Here is a 23,066-nt window from a genome sequence, read left to right as displayed (position 1 = left end):
ACTTAACAGTAAACTCTAATTACACATGAAATTAAATGAGTATCTGGCAAACGCAAGCATCACTTTTATCATAAACCCTTTAGACACTCGCGCAGCAGACACTTATTTTGACAAGACGCATGATGCACATGGTTCACATGAGCAATAAACACATATTTTGAAATGACGAACCACACACATAACGCCTACATACATGTGACGAGCTTCGCATTGTGCGCCCTCAAAAAATAAGTCACTTTTTTGTCACAGTATGGTCGGAGGTTCAATCTGACCAGTTTTAGTGTTGGTCTTAAAAGCTCCACAATGGGTCAAAATTGGCCTAATGCATGTTAATAACTTTTGAGCTAAAGGTGTCAGAAAAAAACAGCTCTTGTAGAATTGAATTTCAATTAAATGTTTTCTACATTTTTTTTCTACAAAATTATGGTGGAACTGAGACGGAAAAGTAGGCTATCACTTTTTCAGTTCTTAGGGGGTGTGCACACCAAAGCTTCTACGCCCACGGCCGGCAGTATCACAACAACCAACCGGCTCACAGCTCAAGTATTACAGCTACTAAAGCGCTCGGCTGAAGAAAGCTGGCGCTCAGCTGAAAAAACAGCTGGTATTCAGCGTCCTCCAGGCGTTTTCAGCCGCGTAAAAAAACTTTGGTGTGTCCCGAATCTCTTTCAACTTCTCATCTCTTGGCGGAAAAAATGCAGTGCGGCATCTTTCAGCGCGGAACAAAAAACCCTAGCTGCTAGCTTATTTAAAAAATGGAAAGCTTCCATTGGAAACAATTGAAAACATGCACCGGCAAAAGCTTGGCAAGCCCCCTTAGAGATAAAAATAATATCAAACTTAATATGATAGCTGAAAGCCAGTACATCTGCTAGATGTATTTTAAACTTTTGCTGCTCACAGCTATTTTTATGTATGAATAGTTTTTACATGACTAGGATTTTCAGCAAGTACTTCAGTATTTAGTGGACTGTCCCTTTAAGCGTTTGAAGGACGGAAGTGACGCGTATTCCCAGCGTGCCGCGCGCGAAGATGGCGGGTGTTCTGGAGAGGAGCTACATTGAAATATGTGGATTTGAAAGAGAAACTGTTCCCCGATTCAGAGAGATCACAATAAATCTGGGTATTTTACACGTCGCACTGTTTAAACACGTTATTCGCATGCTAATGTGTAGCACTTTAATGGTGTTACTGTTCACAATTGTGTTACCGCTCATGGCACGAGCACACATCAGCAATGCGATCATGTGTGACACATGTGTAATAAAAGTTATTACTTTAACTTAACTGTCATTTAGTCATTTAAGTTTACCTGGAATTGTTTTGCAATGGTATTGTTACTTTTAACAGCACAAAAACGTCACGTTGACTTGTTTATGGTATGACCCTTGTTTATGTTTATGTAAGTTACATAGTTGATTTAATTACTTCGGTTTCTGTTTCGCTATTGTATGTTTTGTTGTTGTTTTGAATGCACAGTATCTGACGAGTTGTCATTTGACATTATATGTCACAAAAAAAGCATAATTATATAAGTTGGTGTGCCTTTTAATACTATTATAACAAAGCTGATGACGTTATACAACAGGCATTTTACAGTAACGTTACTGTGCCGTTTTGTCACTTAAACTTTATGTTAGTTTCTGACTTTATTTAATGGCTAGCTTATGAGGATGTTGTGACCTCTTGCAGTCAATAAACAAATGGTTTATAATGTGATATACCAGCCAGTAATTCATCATAATTGTTCATGCATATATAGATCAGTCAGGTATTTTCAGATCTTTAAAAACTCGATTTGTCATGTGAATCAGTCGTGTATATGACGTATTGTTGTGTGTTTATATTTTGTGATGTCCTGCAGGTGTTGGTGCTCACTCAGGCGGTGTGAAACATGCAGACAGTGCAGGTGGATTCTCGTATGAGGACAGCGCTAAACTCCTCTCTGTCACCAGCAACAGATACATACACTGGTAAGTGATCATTGGATTGGGATCAGTGTTGTTGCCAGATTGGACATTTCCAAGGATCGTACCAGAAATCAAAATGATGGTATTTGTAAGAAAATGTCAAATGTGCAGAATACAGCTATTTATCAAGACCAGTGGTTCTCAAACTTTTTCAGTGTGCGGCCCCCCTTGTGTACAGTGCATTCCTTTGCGGCCCTCCAAAGAAAAGTTATGACAAAAACTAGTTCTAAAATGTAACATTTTAATTAAACAAACCATATTAAGTTATACAAAGTAGTGTTGTTGGTTAGCAGGCTTATTGTTTGTTTTAATTACACAGAATTCATGATAAATTAATGTATTTTATAAAATGTCATCAAACTGGGGCCCCCCTGGCACCATCTCACGGCCCCCAGGTTGAGAACCACTGATCTAGACAAAAACTTTTGATAGCTTGCAGATTTCCCCAGTAGAGAAATAACTAGGTGTAGCGCCATTTTTTTTCTGATGAACACAAAAGAAGATATTTTGATAAATGATGGTAAGCACACAGCTCATTGCAACCATTGACTTCCATAGTAGGAAAACAAATATGACGGAAGCATTGTGATAAATGATGAAAAAAGATGATTAATGATGTTAAGCACCCAGTTGACGGTACTCACTGAATTCCATCATATTTGTTTTCCAACTAGGGAAGTTCATCTGTGTGCTTACCATCAATTATCAAAATATCTTATAAAAAATAAATTCATACAGATTTAAATCAACATGAGGATTAGAAAATGATGACAACATTTTCATTTTTGGGTTTACTATCCCTTTGACCCAACATATTGTGAGATTTAGGTTGTAACTGTATCCCTTCTAGCCAAAACCAAGAGATAAAAGACATGCTTGCTTCACGTTCTCCTCACAACTATGATGGTAGACGTAGGATCCATAGCTAGATCGATAAGTTTATAAGCCCTATTATTACAACGACCCTTTGAAGTGTTACAAAATATGGAAATTATCGTACATTAAAAACCTCAAACCATGCTAGGTGTAAATGGCTTGCTTCTTTCAGCCAAAGACATTCAGTTTTATATTAAATAATATTCTGGATGGGTGATTCTTGCGAAATTAGACTTATGAGGTGTTTTGAAACATTTTGATAAAAAAGTAAATGCAAAGTAAGAGTATCAAAATATTCAAAATGACATCATACAAACCAATTTTGTTGATTTTTCCACATTTAAGGTGAACATTTTCATTACTGCAACGTGTCCATGACTGGATTTGGGTTCTTTGACATGGAAATATTTATAATAAAAAAATCTATAAAATAAAAAGCTTCAGTGCATGTTATACTATAAACATTTACAGTAAAGAAACATGGTGTTTGGTAATCATTGGTAAATGTAGAGACAATAATAAGGAATATAAATGTGTCCAAGACCAATATTCTCATCCTCCACAACAATTTTCAATCATTGTTTAAGCCCTCAATGAACTTACATTTTCAAAAAAAAAAAAAAAAAAAATAGTTGTAAGGGAGATAATTGACTGTGACACTCAAGATGGCTACCAGGTAAACAGTTCTTATTTTCTCTCTAGTTGAAATTTTGTTGTCATAGTACCTAGACAGCTTTTTACTTCTCATTAGCGAAACATGACTTTGTAAATGCATATATTTAATGTAATATCATGTTGCGGTAATGATAATTGTTTATAATGAAAATTAAAAAAAATGTAATAATTCCATAGGAAATATTTTTAAATCCTCTAAAAATAATGGTTATAGTAAGTTCAGACCTTAATCTTATATGTGCAATAAAAAAAAATGGACACCTTCTAAGTCTGGATTTTGTGAGAATCACCCGGAGAGGCATGGTCCGGGTACTGGTTTCAAGGTATGCCGAGGTTTTAAACGGTCAAGGTTTCTAAACCACTAAAATGTTCTGTGATACCGTCTCCAAGGTATGAGCTGTGTTTATACAAAATGTATTAAATCATTAAGTCATGTGATTGATTTGATGTTTACATTTAATATACATTACGAAAATATTATATATTTTTTTACCTGACATTTGAAAAAAAAAACATTAAAATGTGTTGCAATAGCAATACCGCAACACCCTGAAACCGTGGCATTTTTGCTAAAGGTTATCATCCCACCAGAATCTTGTACCGGCCCATGCCTAATCCTGGATAATTTTAGCTTTATAATGGCATCGGATAGTGCCTCATTTATAAAACTTCAAGAAGTGTATCTATCCATAAAATAATCTTTTGAGGTGAAGCAATGGGTTTTTGTACAGACATGTTAATATTTCAAACTTTATAAACTACGACTGAATGCGTGTTCATGGATGACCTCTAACCTAATGTTGCAAAAACCATTGCTTTACCTCAGACATTTTATTTCATTTTGCCCTGAAGTATTATTTTAACACAGACATGCTTATTTCTTATTTGCTCTTCAATATGTTCGTCTTTTGTCTGCAGGACAACCTCAGGTGACACGGTTCAGTTTGTTGAGCAGTCACTGGACACAAACCTTCTCAATAATGCCGTTCGTCTCCGCATCCCAAACTGCTCACTCGTGCCAGGAGGAGTTCATATTCAGGAGACCCTCAACAACGTAATGATCCTGATCGTCACAAGCCAAACGGTCCATCGGATCGTGCTGCCGCACCCCATCCGCATGTACCACAGCGTAAGCAAAACAATCTTACATAAGAGTCCTACATTGTAAACTGCACTTTGTTAGCTCACTGTCACACTTCAAGGGTTTTGCATCTGGGTAAAAACTTTACATTTAGATATGATTTGTTGTGAATGACACAACAAATGTCTTTTTTATAGGATCTGGTCACTGAACTCCAGATGCAGTCCATTTTCACAGATATTGGGAAGATGAACTTAAAGGATCCAGCACACTTTTATGTGCTCCCATTTGCTCAAGCTGCACAGACGGCAGGGCCGTCCACGTCCACCGCCTGGATTAGTCCTGAAGGAGAGGTGATGTTCGCTCTTGCCTCACCTTTAGGTGGCATTACGATCATCACTCTACCTCCTCATGATCAAGAAGGTATTTATGCCATTTAGGATTTGTACTTGGTGCAGCATTGCAAAGGTTGGGTTCGAACATACGCAGTGATAAAAATGACACTAAAACAGTGTGTATGTTTTTGTCTGATAAAGGGACTGTGTCTGTCGTGGAGCTGAAACAGAGTTCAGTGATGCAACGGTTGGCCGGCTGGATGCCCACTGCCATCAGGTTGCCATTTCTGCCATCCGCCATTTCTTCCAAATCAACTTAAAGAAATGTTGCCTAAATTGAGTTTCTTTCTCATAGGGGCGATCAGGGTCAATCTGATCTGGCTATCAGTCTGGCTGTCCACCAGTTAGAGGACGACACCTTTGTGTTTGCCCTCTGTCAGGATCATAAGCTGAGGATGTGGTCATTTAAGGTCAAATCAAAATATCAGTTGGCTTTTCTCTGTATGGCAGCAACTTATACAGCATCTACACCGGATGTGTTTCAGTTAACACACACGAGCTGAAATGTTTAAATGACTTCTGCATGTACTAAAAATGTGTTTATTGTTTGCATTTTAGCATCAGATGTGTCTGCTGGTGACTGATATGTCAGATTACATGCCCGTGGGTCGTGTTGAGATGAAGAGCTCTCCAGCACAGTCTCATAAGCTTCGTCTCTGCTTCACCTCCAGCATCGGCCTGTGTCTCGCCGTTTACCTCGCTGTGCCCAACAGCAGTCAGTTCTGTGTGCTGCAGCTGGTGGCCAATGAGAACGGCCGATACAGCCTGGATCACATCTCGACACTGTTATCAAAGGAGGTACGGCTCAGAACAGTAAATGTGGACTGTATGATTAATGATTGATGTGTGTAATGCATGTGTTTGTGCTGAACAGGACACACTTGTGGATTTCGTCTTGACGGGGACCGATGTGTGGGCTCTTTTGCTAGATAATGACAATCAGACCGTGGTGAAGTACATCAACTTTGAGCAGTAAGTGTTGTAAAGTAGATATGTACTGAAACATCGTAATTAATTGTCTCTTTTTCATCTACCACAGTGGCCATTTCTTAAGCAGTTTTGATTTTGCGTCTCTGTTTATGCTTAAAGAGACGTTTATGGTCAGGGTTTAGGACAGAGGCGAACAGCGAAAGTCTTTCCGGACCCATGTGAGATGGAGACGGACCGCCTCCATCCTGTCATCTTGCGCCCCCGTTTAGTTTCTAAACCATACTCAAGCATGGACACACATGTAGTACAAATAATTTCTCATAACAAATGATTACTTATAAAATTTGCGTTAGTTTAAAGGCCATTCACAAATGAAGGATATGAAAGTGGGGAAATGTCTGTAGGCATGTGTCGACATGCACTGTGCGTTAACAAATATTTTTTCTTAGTATCAGTCGTTCATAAACTCTTTCCTTCATTTAACCGGTATGAACATCCCTATTGTAGACTAAAACACATCTGTTGATTAAATCAAATATATTTTAGTTAAAAAAACTTGCAACAAAATTTTTAAATGTTTTCTTAGCAGTAAAATGAAATAAGATTAAGTTTAGGCACTTTAATTATTACCTGAAACAAAAACTTAACCTAAAAGTAAAACAGAAATAAAACTTTTAAAGTAATATTAGTTAAAAATGACAAAAAATTTACTGAAACTGACATGAAAATATACAATTTCATAATTAATTAATTAATTATTTATAACTATTATTATAGAATTATATTTTATTATATATATTTGGACCAAAAAATAGTTTTTATATTTAGTCTTTGTTCTGAATACCTTTTTTTAATACAAAAATGTATATAAAATGAATAGACAAAATAAAATTTGACATAAAAAATGAAACATAAAAAATTCAAGAAAACAAATACGTTATTAAAACCAAAACTTAAAATACTTCTTTTAAATCTGTTAACATTAGATGAGCTAACTTTGAACCTTATTGTGAAAGATTTTTAAATGGAAAAAATGAAGCCTCTCTTTTTAAAGCGTAACTAAACCCCTGGTCAGAGCCTGACTCCACCCACTGCAATATTTGAAAATTGCAAGAAATGTGGGCAGATCCCAACGGAGATAGAGGGGACGAACTAAGTGTGTGGTGAGATCGTAACAAGGGCGTGGTGAGCTTGAACCTGCTTACGTCACGAGTCATTTCTTGGACCCAACATCCAATAGGAAAATTCAACTGCAGTAGCCACCGTTCAACCTGAAGAGGGCAGCACTCAGACGTTTTTACACCATATATTGTAGTATTGAAACACTTTATATCCAAATGTCAAAAAACTTACTAAAATCAATGAACAGCACTAATAAAGCATCATTCTTACAGATCATTAACTAAAAAAAGTTGGTTTAGGGTTTAGTTACTCTTTAATGTCTTTTTTGTCATGTTTGCCTTGAACTTGATTTTTTTTATGCAGTAACGCAGCAGGCACGTGGAATCAGGTGTTTGTCCAACCCCCACCACCAGAGGAAGTCCACATTGGTGATGACCAAGACCCACGAGTACGAACATTCAGTTAAACCCTTAAACTAGTGTGCTATTTTAGTCATCTCAAATGTTGTCATCTTTTTAAACAGGAAACCTATCTGGATATCCTCTTTTCACCAGTTCGCTTCACAGCTGCGGCCATTGTTAAAGCTTTACAGGTATAAATTTTATTTTATATTTTAAAGGGGTCATATTATGGTTTTTTTTTTTAAGATGTAAAATAAATATTTGGTGTCCCCAGAGTGTGTATGTGAAGTTTTACCTCAAAATAGGTTTTACCTCAAAACAGGTAATTTATTATAACGTTTTAAAAGTGCCACGAGCTGAAGTGTGCCGTTTTTGGGTGTCATTTAAAATGCAAATGAGCTGATGAAGAGCGCAAACACTGATCACAATGATGGTGGTTTGTTGTAATTGAAACTCAATTGTGCTGTCAATTCCTTCTTTTCTCCCTTTCTCTTTTGCACTAAATGGCAGTGCTGTCGTTGGATAGTACAGATTAAGGGGGCGGTATTTTTGTAATAACAATTAAAACAGGCGAAATCTGAACGACCTAATTTTTTCACATGCTTACCCAAACAAAGTTACTTTGTTGATCTTTTTCACATTTTCTAGGTTGATAGAAGCACTGGGAACCCAATTATAGAGACAGAGCGCAGCGCGTCATAACCTGAAAACGCTCGTTTTTTGGGGTCGACAGCTTATAAAAACGTATTTACAGATTAAACTTAAAAACAGAATTATACTTAAAACCTGCTGTATGATAAAGTGTACAGCTAACAAGCCAAAAAACCCAGAAATAATTTTTTATAAGCCGTCGACCTAAAAAAACGAGCGTTTAAAAACAGACAACTTTTCATAGTACTCCTGAGCCAGAAATTACAAGGAGGCAGCTTCTTGCAATACAAAGTCAATGGAGACGATTGGATTGTTTTCCCCCCGGTGGGCGTGGTTTTCAAATTTGCATAACTGCGCTCTGTCTCTATAGAAATTAAACATAAAAAGTCTGATTTTCATGCTATGACCCCTTTAATAAAACAATGTGTGAGGACTGTAATCTTCAAGTTGTCCACTAGAGGATAAGAGATTTTTGAAAACAAATTATTTTATATTATCATGTATTCATTTGGCAGACAATTTTATTCAAAGTCATTTAAAAATGAGGAAACATTTTGTCTTAAAGCGTTAGAAAGTTTAGTCATTATTTTCTCATCCTTGTGTTGTTCTCTCAGTGTTAAAGAATTATTTCACTTTCATAAAAAGAAATCCCGATATTTTACTCAGCCCTATGTCTTCCAAGATGGTTCTTTCTTTCTTTGTTTAGTCAAAAAGAAAATTTGAGGATATCATTTCAGGATTTTTCTACATATAGTGGACTTTAGTGGACCTGAAGAGTTTACAGTTTTATTACAGCTTCAGAAGGATCCCAACTGAGGCATAAGGGTCTTATCTAGTGAAACTATCACAATTTTCCCAAAAAGCGCAAAATAACATATTGCGAAATTACGTAAGGTCACGCGTGTAGGGATACCAACCATAAAGATATTGTTTGATGACCTCTTGAGATGAAGTATTTTTTTAAAATTTTATTTGTTTGTCCAGATTTACAAACGTGGTACTGAGCGACATTTGGACTTATCGTGGGAGGAGCTGAAGAAAGAGGTTGCGGTCACAGTGGAGAATGAGGTGAGGTGGTACTCTTTATCTTTTGTGTTTAGTTTAATCTGTAAGTGTTAAAGGTTTCTTGATCTGTGTTTTATTTAGATTCAGGCCAATGTGAGGGAGTATGAGTTCGCTCAGGAGGATTATCGCTTACTGCAAGTGGAGTTCTGGTCCAAATTTTACGCCTGTTGTCTGCAGTATCAGGAGGTTTTGTCCAACCCCCTCGCCCTGCACGTGAGCACTGCCACAGCCATGGTCTGTGTCCTCAAGAAGGTACCAGCTGGAAGTCTTTCACGGTGTCTCTACTCTTTGTAAAAACATTAGTAATCAATGTTTCGTAAAACTATTGATTTCCATGTCCTGCCATTCTATTTTATCTAAATAAAAATTATTTTGATAATTATTTTGTCTCTTCCAGGCCTTTGTGTCTTTCTTGTTACCCTGTTTTGCTGTCGACCACCTTTACCTTTCCTCAGATGAGTACTTTTCTACAGAAGAGGACACGCCTATTGCTGAGGGTAAGATGGCAGTTTTTTAAGTTCAAGTTGAAGATCTGTCATGTGCAAGATACGAAATATTAAATAAATCATTCTTATCCTTGTTGTTTGACACCTTTGAGATCCTAAAATGTATCGCTTAATATTATAACTTTCAATGGCATCGTTTTCTCAGACACAGATATGAGCCGGGACGTCCTGCAGCTGGTTCAGTGCCTGCGTCAGGTGAATGAATGTCTTACGGAGGAAATGGCCTATGAGATGGAGAAATCTCTTGATCACCTGCTGTCTCCAGAAAGAGCCTCTGAGAAAACCTTGGAAGCTCTGCTGGCCAATGAGCAGTCAGTATTCAATGACCAATGTAATGATGTCACACTAGCTGTCAATCACTTTTGTTGACTCGTATGAAATACTCTTCACAGTGTGGAGATCTTAAACAAACTGATAGAGATTCGTAACGCCGTCAGTGCTATGAACCTGTTGCTCAGAGAGCTGGACCTCGAGACCGACGCGGAGCTTGACAGTAGACCTGCTACAGGTACCATTAGGGTTTTGTGGTACTTGATATCTTGACCTGCGGTCCTCATATAGTCTTCATTATGGCTTATTTTGTCAGTGTGACTGACACATGACTCAATAAACATTTAATTTTGTTTGAAAGAAGTTCTCAGGGCTTAGGAGAACATAAAAGTGACGTGTTATGATGTTTCAGGTCAGTCTCTACGTGTGAGAATCAGTCTGTCTCAGCTGTACGGCAGCAGTGCGGCCACCAGTCTGATCTGTCAAGCTGTTTGTCAGACCACCATGACCCGAGCACTGCTGTGTAGAGACCTGCTCGTCCTCCTCCAGCTTTACCGTCATCATGGTGACAATGTGAGTTTCGAACGCGTCGCTTGCGTCTTAGGAAAAACTGCTTGTTTGGTGATTGCTTTTGTTTGTGCAGATTTTTCTTCCAGGTGGAAATGAGATGTTGCAGATACAGCAGGATTTGATTCCTCGCTGCTCTCATTTGCTGTGCACGTATCACCTCCTCAAACAGATGAGCATGACGCTGTCCTCCTCCGTCCCGCTGGACATACTGTAAGTCCAGTACAGGAAGTAAGATAAAGTATTTCAAATCTTATTGCAAGATCTTAAACATTTTACTATGTCTGAAGCGCCATATGCAGAAGTATTATTTGAAGCGTATATCTCGCCATTCTGTTGTTGCTTCTATCAAGGCACACTGTGGGCTTAGATTATAATGTAACTGTTATCAAACTTTATTTCATGACATCATCCGTTAACATGATTTGTGAGTCCTGTTCTCTCTATTCCTATCGATAGTTCACCCACAAGTGAAAATAATGTCATTAATGACTCGTTCCAAACCCGTAAGACCTCCGTTCATCTTCAGAACGCAGTTTAAGATGTTTTAGATTTAGTCCGAGAGCTTTCTGACTCTCCATTGAAAATCTATGTACGGTATACAGACCCGGAAGAGAAGGCAATGCTGAATAAAGTCGTAATTTCTGGACCAAAATGTATCTTTGTTGCTTCAACAAATTCTGACTGACACACTGATGTCACATTAACTACTTTGATGATGTTTTTATTACCTTTCTGTACATGGACAGTATACCGTACATAGGTTTTCAATGGAGGGTGTTCACACCAGACGCGTTTGAGGCGTCAAATTTGCATCTATCGTGCGTAGTTGGACACTTGAAGATCTTGTGTGTACTCTCTTCATTCAAGCATGAATGAAGCAACTGTAAATATCTTAAACTGTGTTCTGAAGTCTTACGGGTTTGGAACGACATGAGGGTGAGTCATTAATGACATAATTTTCATTTTTGGGTGAATAATCCCTTTAAGCTACTGTTGCCATTGTTAGGATCTCTTAATACATGTAACAATACATGTATAATAATTTCTCTCTTTAGGAACGCTGATCTACAGCATCTGTCTGTTCTGGAGCTTTCAGACTCTACAGCCCCTGCAAGCAACCGATCAGGTGCCGTTAATGCTACATCACAGATTTACTGTTTGTAAAGGTGTACTTTCATTATTCAAACTGAACCGTACCCGAGTTAGTTTCACCCCCATAGCCTTATTCGGACTAGTGTGATTGCCCCGTACCGTATGTCAGTGTGGTACGCTTTAGTTGTCAGATTTCTGAAACCTCTTATCTGGAGAATGGCTTGTCATCATTGACTAGAAAAAAAGATGGACGTAGTATCCGTGACATCACCCATAGGTTTCTGAATATTGTTTTTGAAGGGCAGGACGTGGGCGAAGCTAAGGTGGCGGGTTGCTAAACCACGGCTACCTAGCTCGACTCTAGTGACAGCAGTGGCAGTTTACCCCCTTACTCAAGTGGCCACACCCTTAATTGTGCACTTTAGACCATTTAGCGATGCTAATGGTCCAATCAGATTCAATGGATTATGCTAAAAGTGGAACCATCAGAACTGGAAATTGGCTGACTGGATTCCAAAATGGTAAAAAAATCAAATGTTGAATGCTGGAAAATGAGCATATTCAGGGCTCCAGACTGCCCCCAAATGGTGGCATTTTGCCCCTAAAATTTGAGAGTGTGCCACTGAATTTTATATCCAGTCGCACATGTGCAACCAGTAAATTTGACCTTTTTTTCCAAAAGTGCACAATAATATGTGACACTGAATTTGAAACAGCACATTGTAATTTCTGCATCTATCATCAAGTATTTATTAGTAATACAGTGGAAATTAGTAGAAATGTTAATATTTGGTTAGCATGTTGATTTACGGTGTGTGCCCCTAAATTTTCTGGTTGCGCCCCTAAAATTTTCAGTTGGGGGCCACTGAGCTCCTAGTGAAAAAAGTTAGTCTGGAGCCCTGATATTTTTTTTTCAGAGTGGAGTGTCCCTTTAAGTAACCACAAGTGCAGTCTGCTCCCAAATGGCTCTTTACTGTAATATGCCATTCGTTCTTCACCGCGCTAGATGAGGTCAAACACAAATAATAAACTACTAAAGCCGAAAGTATACTAGGGACTTCCGCGTCTGCGTGCCCGTCCGCATGACGTCATTATCGTCATCAGGAGGGTCCGCGTACAACAGCGCATGCGCATGAAAATATTTAGACAGGATACTCCACTACCAACAATTATATAAAGGACATGGACAGCATTTGCACACACACTATCGTTTTTCTTCTTGAATTTTTACTTCTTCCAAGAACAGAAAGCTGTGGAGCATGTTCGTTACCATAATGTTTGATTCCTGTTCTTTGTTGACTTGTTGTTTGTTCTAATTTGTGTTTGCAAGGGTGGATTAGCTACTTTTCTTCACCTATCCTAATGTTTTAATGTACTGTAAATGTCGCCAAATCAGTGCTGCCCCGACGGCCTGTTAAACGAATAATTTAAATAAGAAATAATTTGTATTGCGTGTAGTGTCGAACGCGTGTAGCCGTCAGGGAGTATACTTGGAAAGCTGGGTGGACGCGTATACTTTTTTCCGTGTCCTGCTCGCTCGCACGTGAATGCGTCCGCGGAACTAAGTAAAACGCGGCCTTAAGCGTACCCAGGTCTGGTCAAAAGCATAATTTGAGTGCAGACACGCAGGATAGTGGACAGTTCAGTACAGTATAAAGTACAATGTGAGTACAACCTAACTGTGTGTTCACACCAGACGCGTTTGAGGCGTCAAATTCGCGTCTATCGTGCGTTGTTGAACACTTGAAGATTTTGAGTGTACTCTTCATTCGCGCATGAAATTCTAGTCATCAAGACATTTACGCGGAAATTCGCATCATCGGAGGGGCTTCTGCGACTCCGCTTGCTTCCTGTCATCTCGTCACTACTAGAGCAAGCTCCTGATTGGTTAACGCCAAAGTTCCGATTTTTCAACTCGCAACCTCCAGACGTGTGTTAACGCGTCTTTACATTGACTTAAGATTGAAATCACTCGCGCTTGATGCCTCTACCGCGGCTGGTGTGAACGCAGCATAAAAGATGATGAGAATATTGACTCCCCCTCTTTGTCTTCTCCAGTGTTGAGTCCTCAGACTGTGTTGGAGTTGTTTTATCAGAACGTTGCTCGTAAAGCCATCGTGTCTCAGATCTTCACCCAGCAGGATCTGGAGGACAATGTGACGGTGCTTCACTGGCCGCAGATGATCTCTAGCGTCCTCACGCTGCTCTGCCAGTTCATGTATCCTCCTCATGTGAAAGGCATTGCACACTTGACATTTTCAATCAGCTCTTCATTTGTTTATAAGGTTTTGCCTTGCATCATTTTATCAGCTGGCCCAGCAATCCAAACTTCCTGTTTCCTGAATGCCTGATGGGGAATTGCCAGTATGCACAACTACAGGTGAGGCTGAAGACATAAATACGATTTGCATCAGACTTTTTGATTTCCAGGATAGAAAGCCCATGATAAAATGTATACCTTAACTGCTCTGCCTTATGTATTTAAATAGTTACGCTGGATAAATTATAGTATATTTTTTGACTCCATGCCAATGGTTGTGTCATGTCTTTCTGCAGGAGTATGTTCGGTTAGTAGGGCCCTGGTGCCAGGTCAATGTGGGATCCTGTCGCTTTGTGTTGGGTCAGTGCTATCTGGCCAATGGTGAGGGGCATAAGGTAAGGACATTGTCTAGCTAGAGAGGAAGTCACAGAAATAAAGTTTCCTGATGCAGAAAATTCTTAAAATGGGAATCTTTGTTGTAACCAATAAAAGTGTTATGTTTGTGTATTGTGGTTTTAGGCATTGCAGTGTTTCCAGGAAGCAGCGGCTGAGGTGGAGAAAGAAGATTTTTTAATGAAAATTGCAGGTTCAGATGAGGTGACGGCTGCCACCGCCCCACGATTACTCTATTATAACAAGGTATGGCTGTGACGATGGCAGTATGGTTATATAATGTCTGTGTGTGTGCATGCGTGCTGCATATAGGCTTCTATATAATGCATACATGTACTTTGAAATATAAACATTTAAACGAGTATCAGATATTCGTTTCTTAACAAATGTGCGCCGATTTCTTTTTCTTGTCACAACGTCAATCAATGCTTAGGTTACTTAGCAATGGCAGACGCTCTGGAGAGCCCAAGCAATTGAGAAATCTGAAAACTGTTGTGCCATTTTAGTTGCAGATGGATAACTGTTTTTGTTTTGTTTTTATGTATTCTGAAAGTTATTTATCTACTATCCTAACATTAGTAATTGTTGATTTGTTTAGGTTCTGCGGTTATTGGAGGATATTGGTTTACCAGAGCTTGTCATTGAATTAGCCACACTGGCCATATCTGAAGCTGCTAATGATGAGAGAAGCCAGGTAAGTGACATAATGCTTAACATATATAAAACGATATATCTTTATTTAACCACAGTTGATGATTTTGTGATGTGTGCACTATTGTGTAGCACCACTATCTCTATGATAATCAGTTTACTAATAAACTGTGTCATAGGCTGCGCTGTGGACTCGTATATTCAAACATCATCTGGATCTCGGTCATAACAGTCAGGCGTATGAAGCACTGACCCAGAACCCGGATCCCAGCAGGTATTGAGCAGCAGTGATGTCATCATCTCAGCCGTAGTAAAATGTGACGCACATCTTGATATGCGCATATTTGTGTGTTTATCTTCAGGCAGTTGGATTGTTTAAGGCAGCTGGTGGTGGTGCTGTGTGAGCGTGCTCAGCTCAGAGATCTCATTCAGTTCTCGTTTGTTAATTTACACAATGAGGTAACATACACATGGCTAAACTACACACCAGCGCTTAACAATAAGTGTTACACTGAATTAATGAAACAGAGTACCTTACATAAGAAAAGCAAAACTGAAATTCTGTTCTGTGTTTGAGGTCTCAGTAAATACATGAACTTTTCCATCACTAAAAAAAAAAGAGTACATACATTTAGTGCACAGTACAAACGATTTAGGTCGCCTAGATAATGTTGCCATGGTTACCGTTAATAATAGGGCCCTATAGGGTAATGCATTTTACAATGGCCCTGGATCATTCTCATTGTTCAGCCCTTATCTATTTGACCTTACCTTATATTTAACATGGTAATAATGTATGAATATTTCATTGTGGCCCACGTTTTCAGTTAGTCAAGTGGTTGTGTATTTATTGCTGCTTTCTTTCAGGTGGTTGGTATCATTGAGTCTCGTGCGAGAGCGGTGGACCTCATGACTCACAACTACTACGAGCTGTTGTATGCCTTTCACATCAATCGACATAACTACAGGAAAGGTACGAACAATCAGCAACATTACAGAAGTGTTCAGGACAAGATTTACTGATCTTGGGATATCTAAAGGGTAGGGGTGGGCGATAAACCGATATGATAGTAATTACCGGTATTGTGTCACGCCATGATATGGATTTTGCAAAGCCGTTGATACCGGCGTTACATATTTTAAATTCTATTTTTGCACTTATCAGGGTTCCCGCGGGGTGTTAAAAAAACTAACCTTCAGAAAGTTATATCTAAGGCCTTAAAAAGCCCAGATCTTCATCCTAGGACCTAAATTTAACTTTCTGAATATTATTTTTTTAAGACCCCGGGGGAGTTTACCCAAGTCTTAAAAGTCATACCTCCGTTCCCGAGATGCGCTGTCCACAGAAACACAAAACTAAAAGCTCCGATCGCACTTCAATCCATTTCAATCATCAATTTTTTTAAGAGGATGCACCTTATAGTGCAAGCAACTCCTGCCAAAGGCTATTTCATGTGTTGTGATCTGTATACAGCGAGTTTGGCGAGAAACAAGCCCGTGGCTTACCTAAGCATTACCAGGTTCTGAAACATAAGAGGACCCAGAAGCGAACAAAATCAACACTGCTTTATTGAAAATCAACTGGAACAGTTGGGCTGTCGAGTCCCAAGGCACCAACAGCGCCTCAAGAGTATTATACATTTAGGAGGCTTTTTTACCTCACTGCTTCAAAGTCGTTTAACGTTGTTACTCGCTTTTCACTCAGATCTGCTCTCTACTGCGCCCTGTCCAGATAACAGCAGCGATTGGAGGACGGAAAGCAAGAAATTACCGTAATAAATCATAATTTGCCAAAAAGTGGAATTTATCTTCTTTTAGGAACCATTCCTTTTTTGATAGCGCAAATGGTCGAGGAGTTACGGTTAAATGAATATCGCTTTCCGAGTCCTTTAGCGGATAACGTGAGCAACATATCAAACACATTAAAAACAGCCTTTAATGGTTAATTTCGTTTTCTTAATGCAGATTTATTCATTAGAGAGGCTATTAAACAAGACATAGTGCATATTTACGCATAAAAACGTATGAGTTTAAACGTAAAAGTTTCATACTTCCCATATTAGTGACAATATGCATAAGAAGATGAGTCCACCCATCCACACAATGGCACTTTTAAAGGAAAAATGTCTATGTCCAATCCCTCACTTATTAGTAACATAAGGTTAAAAATACAAATTTTGCCAGTAATTTAACTAAGGTTAACTACAGTGTGACTCCAAAATGTTTTCTCTCATATGGCAACATACCGTAATACCGGCTGAAGAGTGGAAAATACCTTGATATGAATTTTTGCTCATACCGCCCACCCCTACTAAAGGGGTCCCTCAGGGGTCTATTTTGGGACCTATTCTGTTTATGCAAAAAAAAACTTGTGTAAGCTGTGTTTTCTGTCTGTGATTGATTATGGTGACATATTATATATGCATGCAGACTCCTCCATCTTACGGAGCCTTAATTTATATCATGCGTTTCAATTCTGCTAGTTATAAGCTATGCTCCTCCAAGTGGTTGCTCTTTAATGTACCCAGGGTTTGGACAGATTTTGGGAAAACTGCATTTTCATACTGTGCACCATGTTCATGGAATACATTGCAAAAAGATCTTAAACTAGAAACGTGAATATCAATAAATATATATAAGACCTTCATAAAATATTTGGTAAAGGGGACATAAATGTGTTTGCATGGGAATGCCAACTTTCTTTTACTATGCAAAACTACTGCAGGATTTTTTCAGAAAAACAGAAATTGTCAACGAGCCACCTAAAAAACAAGAGTTGCGTGGAGGGTTGTTTTGAAATCAAATAGTGATGCAGGCAGGAATTGTTATTGAACTAACAGAAATGTTACATCTGTTTCAGCGGGTACAGTCATGTTCGAGTATGGGATGCGTTTGGGGCGCGAGGTACGGACTTTACTCGGGCTTCAAAAACAGGTGAACTGTTACCTGGCGGCCCTCAACTGTCTGCGGCTTGTACAACCGGAATATGCTTGGATCGTCCAGCCCTCATCTGGAGCAGTTGTGAGCAGCTGTCTTTTATTTTTTTGTCCAGAGGCTTTCTTTAGTATTTTAATTGCACACATAATGAATATTTTTAACATTGTTTGGCCAACTTCTGTGTTGTACCAAACCTGTAAAAGGGACAAATGTACTAACAGCTTGCGCCAGCGTAAACCATCATTTTGGTATTAAATAACAACTGTCGGGATTTACTAAGGACACGCAGTGGATAGTTAGTGCTGAAAAGGTGTATTCTAGTTATTTTTTATGGTAAGACATTATTTCAATGACTGACGCAACGCAATTTACTAATGTTTGCGCATGTAAAAAATTACACATTTTTTGCATCATTATTTAACACAAAAAAGCATGTATGGCTGCAATTGTTGCTGATAAGAGGAGGCATCGCAGAGATCAAAGAGAGTGTGGTACAAAGAAGAGGATTGTTTTAACACATTTTTGTTTTTTTTGGAATGTCAGAGGAACATATTATATATCAGAGGAATATATCAAAAAAAAATTTGCCAAGCCATTTTATGTTTATTTGCATGCTTAGTTTGCACATTTTTAGTTAATAACTCACAGATATTACCACTCCCATCAGGACTATTTTGGAGTTGCGCTCTCACGCTGCTTTGCCCGTTTAGTAGATCTGGCTCTAAAAGCTTCATTTTCTACAAAATATATCATGCCAATCACATTGCGACAGTGGCCTAGTGGTTCATGTAGGTTGTCTACAAACCGGAAGGTTGGTGGTTCAATCCCCGGCTCCACCGGACCAAGTGTCGAGGTGTCCTTGAGCAAGACACCTAACCCCAGCCGCTCCCGACGAGCTGGCTGGCGCCTTGCATGGCTGACACCGCCGTCGGTGTATGAATGTGTGAGTGAATGGGTGAATGTGAGGCAAATTGTAAAGTGCTTTGGATGGCCATAGGTCTGTTAAAAGCGCTATATAAATGCAGTCCATTTACCATTTACCATTGCATTAATTTTGAAAAAACATTGGAATTGTAATTTGTCAAGAAACATGAAAAAAATTAAATGATATTTTTGTAAATCTAGTATGAACGACCAGGTGCATCACCGAAGAGGAACTATGATGGCGAGATGGCTGCAGGTCCAGGTAATGTTGGGAATCTGACCGTATTTTCAATGTCTTTAACCTGATAATCATAATTTTATCATTGTCATTTCTTATTCTACAGTAAGCCAGCGGATTGACATTTTGGAGCTGAAGGATTTGGAGAGAGAGTATATTTTGGCTCATAGTCGCTTAACTTTGGCCCAACAGGACCCGTCATCAGCAGCCATTGCAGGTAACAGCACGCTGTATACATTTACATTCATTAAAAAAACACGCACTATTCGCCTCAAACGCATCTTCACACAAGTTATTCAACTCAAGTGAAAAATTTGCACGAAATTAAAAAGTAATCTAGAGCGAGAAACACGATGCTTCGTGTTTGGTTTGAACACGGTATTTTAACCTGATGTCGTTTCTCTTACAGGAGCAGCTTCTTCAGTAGATATGGTGACGCTGCTGGTCCAAACTGGACTTTTTGACACGGCCCTGACGCTGTGTCAGACTTTTAACCTACCTCTCACTCCTGTTTTCGAGGGACTGACTTTCAAGTACGTTTAGATTTCCAGACATCTGAGCGTTTATCAAAACCACAGTTTAATGCAGATCTATTTGTGTGTGTGTTTATAGGTGTATTAAACTTCAGCATAAAGGTGATCAGGATCAGACGGAGGCATGGAGTTGGCTGGCTGCAAATCAGCTGCCAAGTGTTATCACTACCAAAGAGTCCAGGTTTGTACGACGAGTCTGTCTTTTTTATTATGATCACAAACTCAACTGTTCGCCTTCATTAATTCAGTTTATCACCACACACAGTGCGACGGATGAAGCTTGGCGACTTTTAGAGCATTATTTGGAGCAACATCCATCACAAAATGCAAAATATCATCGTTGTGTCATCAACAAACTACTGTCACATAGTGTACCGCCGCCAGACTGGCTGGTTAATGCACACAAGGTGAGAAATACAGATGTGTTCACATCCTCAATATACGTTTACATCCTGATGCTGAAATGCAAAGACATTTGCACTTTTTTAGATGTTGATACCAATATTTGCATACTAAATTCAATTTGTTTGATTGCTTTGCATACCATTTGTTTTCCTTTTTGCATCTATATACCCTTTTACTTTGAGTGATTCTCATACGTTGCTGACAGAAAGCAAGATTAGAGGAAAAGTGCCTCTGATGTGCCATTTTGTTTTCATTTTATTGCATTTAATACATACAGTATTTTTCAAATGTATTTCACTTTAGAGATGAAAAGTGTCCAAAAAAAAGTACCTCTGAACATCCCACAATGCAATACATTGACAAATGTCCGTTCCCTCAAAAAGTCCACTATATAAGGGTATAGGGGGCGATTTCGGACATAGCCATTTTTCTAAGTCTAAATTGTGGTTGTCTTACAGGCTGTGGATACCGCGGCTCTCTTGCGTCTCTATCTGAACTACGATCAGTTGGAGTCAGCATCTGAGCTCGTGCTGGAGTATGTAGACGCTATGATCGGAAAGGGACATCAGTATTTTGGCATAGAGGTATATAGTTACAAACACGCACCCTATGTTATATAAAGTAAGTTGTTTTGGAGTTTATTGTTGAATTTGTGAGATGATTCAATGGCATATTTGTCCTCTTACAGCGACCGCTCTCAGCTACAGCGCCTCTGGTGTGGCTCCCTTACACATCTATCGATCAACTCTTAAGAAGTCTCAGTGAAAGTCAGATCAATGAGAAGGTGACGCATTCATGTCCTTGTGTTTAACCTCTTGCATGCATACACACTTTAGATTCACTGCATATTGTTATGATGCAAAGTTTCATTCATTTTGACAAACTGAGAGAAATCAACAGAAATTAAAAATTTAATGAAGGTTGTTTGGCTTTTTTTATCCACAGATGTACAAGAACCTGAAAGATAAACTATCCGAGTATCACAGATTGGTGGAGAAGAGCAGCAGACACAGACTCAATGGCCCTTTCTGAATGGATCGACTCGCTTCTCAATGGACTCATTTTATACCTGTACTGTACTTACTAAATATAAATAATGTCTACATGAAGTTATTGATGGCATACACAATTGCTTTATGCTTCCAATCTGAAACATTTGAGAAATGTTTGGATGATTTGATGTATTAAAAGTTTGATATGGTGAATTAAGTGTTTTTCTATATAAACTCAATCTTGAAAAAAAAAATCTTTTTGTATTCTCTTTATTAATCAAAGTGTAGTTTACATAAATGAATGCAATAAAAGTCTTGTTTAATTGAGATTTATGTAAAATTTGTAGTAGTAGCATAGCTTCAATTAATCTCTTTACAGACACAAAGTATGATGTCCCTCTGACAGGAGAGATTTTTTTACTTCTCGAAAAATAAATGGTTCATAAATCACCATCAGTCTAGTTCTGGTTCACTTTAAATGAACTTTATGGTGAAAGTGTAACCTGTAGTCTTTCAAGTGGCACTGAGATAAGATTGAAATTTTTGATGATCAACTCTGTACCCTTTGGCAAGCAGATTCAGTATGTAATGTTAATATATGTTGTGTTGTTTTTATTTTAAAGTGATATGAGCTTGTTTGTTACACATGGGTGTGGTTTCTTGGACAGGGCTTAAATCTAGTCCACGACTAAAATGCTTGTATGAGCTATCTTAACTGAAAACAGCTAGAACTGACATATCTTAAATATATTGTTGTGTCTTGAGGTACACATCAGTAAATTGTAAGGCATGCTTGTTAAAATGATTTAAATGTCCAAATGTCCCTACTGAAAAATCCAGCATAAGCTGGTAGCAGGTTTTAGCTGGTCCTTCTAGCCTGGCAAAGCTGGTCAAACTGGTGGGTCAGCTGGTCTTTCAGACTGAACAGCTAAGTCCAGCTAGACCATCTTAAAAGGCGACCAAAACACAGCTAGACCAGCTTGCTACACCAGCAATTCCAGCTTAAACCAAGCTGGGAGACCAGCTAAAGCCTAGTCCTGGATTAAACCCTGTCCGGGAAACTGACCCATTGCGTTATTTTTTTAATCTCTGCTGATGAATTGTTTCAAAACTTTATTAACTTCCTGTCTATATTCTTTTTTTTCCTTTTTCTTTTGCAAAACAACATCAAATACAAAAAACACATTTTGCTTAATGCTACATGAACAAGATGTATTTGCGCTTTCAATGTGCTACAACGATTGAATCCAGAATTGTCAATAGGGCACGTCACAAGAAAATTTTTGAAATAAGCCACGTATCACAAATCCTGTGTCTTCATGAATGCCAAGCGACAAGGATTTGGACACGCAATACTGATTTTCACATACTGTATAGATTGTTTCAGTGGCAAAAGCAAACAAACAGTTTTGTGGATCAAACTTAACTTCCGGTAGATTTCCGCACGCATAAAATGAACAACAACCGAGTCCCCCAAAAGTAGATTATTTTTGATAAATGCAAAATAACATTAGTTTAAATCATAGCTAAAGTGTATCATCACACTGAGCTAATGTTACTGTGTAAAATTTATATATACAATACAATGTTAGCTACAGATCCTTCAATTCTTACCTATAGCTGCCAAATCCATGCCCAGTCTCCCCTCATCTTTTTTGGAAACCAGAGGTCAGTTTAGTCACACCAGACCGATGAACAAGCACACACCGGAAGTTAACTTCAGGCCAGAGGCGTAACCATAGCAATCCTACAATTGATGATAGAAGTGAGATGCAGTTATGGTGATCTTTATTAATTTTATTACTTTCATGTGTTTTAATCAAGTTATTGAATTAAGATTAAAACTGTTAAATGATGGTCTTGGAAAATAATTAGAAAAGTGTGGAGTCAAAACAGGAGAAGTTTGTGGAGAAAAGGAAACATTGAAAATGCAACAACACAGTCAATAACAATTATTGATTCTACTACTAAAACCTGTTTAAATACTAGACCAAGATGATAAACATTCCTGTAGCTAACTTTAACTGTAAAAAAAAAAATTGAACGTCTCATTATTTATTTGTACTCTAATATACAGAAAAATCACAAAACTGGCAGGCAACAATCTCTCATTTTTAATCCTGTGTAAT

At 38.5% G+C, this 23,066-nt stretch overlaps 1 protein-coding gene across 2 annotated transcripts; it reads left to right on the top strand.

Moving 5' to 3' along the window:
* Window positions 1–1,009: 1,009 nt before the first annotated feature.
* nup160 (nucleoporin 160) lies at window positions 1,010–21,207 on the top strand. 2 transcript variants are annotated; one of them, XM_065291254.2, is made up of 35 exons: window positions 1,010–1,123; window positions 1,865–1,973; window positions 4,440–4,650; window positions 4,800–5,025; window positions 5,139–5,214; window positions 5,293–5,407; window positions 5,556–5,795; window positions 5,872–5,969; window positions 7,413–7,497; window positions 7,573–7,641; window positions 9,086–9,169; window positions 9,254–9,418; window positions 9,564–9,663; window positions 9,818–9,983; window positions 10,065–10,180; window positions 10,355–10,515; window positions 10,586–10,722; window positions 11,568–11,638; window positions 13,663–13,822; window positions 13,915–13,984; window positions 14,161–14,259; window positions 14,384–14,503; window positions 14,856–14,951; window positions 15,088–15,182; window positions 15,271–15,367; window positions 15,776–15,881; window positions 17,769–17,929; window positions 18,971–19,031; window positions 19,114–19,224; window positions 19,417–19,540; window positions 19,620–19,721; window positions 19,806–19,947; window positions 20,404–20,529; window positions 20,634–20,729; window positions 20,891–21,207. In XM_065291254.2, exons 1-35 carry the CDS (start codon window positions 1,033–1,035, stop codon window positions 20,975–20,977), a joined length of 4,173 nt encoding a protein of 1,390 aa, XP_065147326.1. In that variant the 5' UTR covers window positions 1,010–1,032; the 3' UTR covers window positions 20,978–21,207. The 2 variants fall into 2 exon arrangements, with proteins under 2 accessions (XP_065147326.1, XP_065147325.1); XM_065291253.2 differs by having other exon boundaries at window positions 9,248–9,418; window positions 20,891–21,206.
* The last annotated feature ends 1,859 nt before the right edge of the window (window positions 21,208–23,066 follow it).

Source organism: Paramisgurnus dabryanus, chromosome 23 (genome assembly GCF_030506205.2).
Source record: "Paramisgurnus dabryanus chromosome 23, PD_genome_1.1, whole genome shotgun sequence".
NCBI classification, from domain to species: Eukaryota; Metazoa; Chordata; class Actinopteri; order Cypriniformes; family Cobitidae; genus Paramisgurnus; species Paramisgurnus dabryanus.
This window is presented reverse-complemented; position numbering and strand designations above follow the sequence as displayed.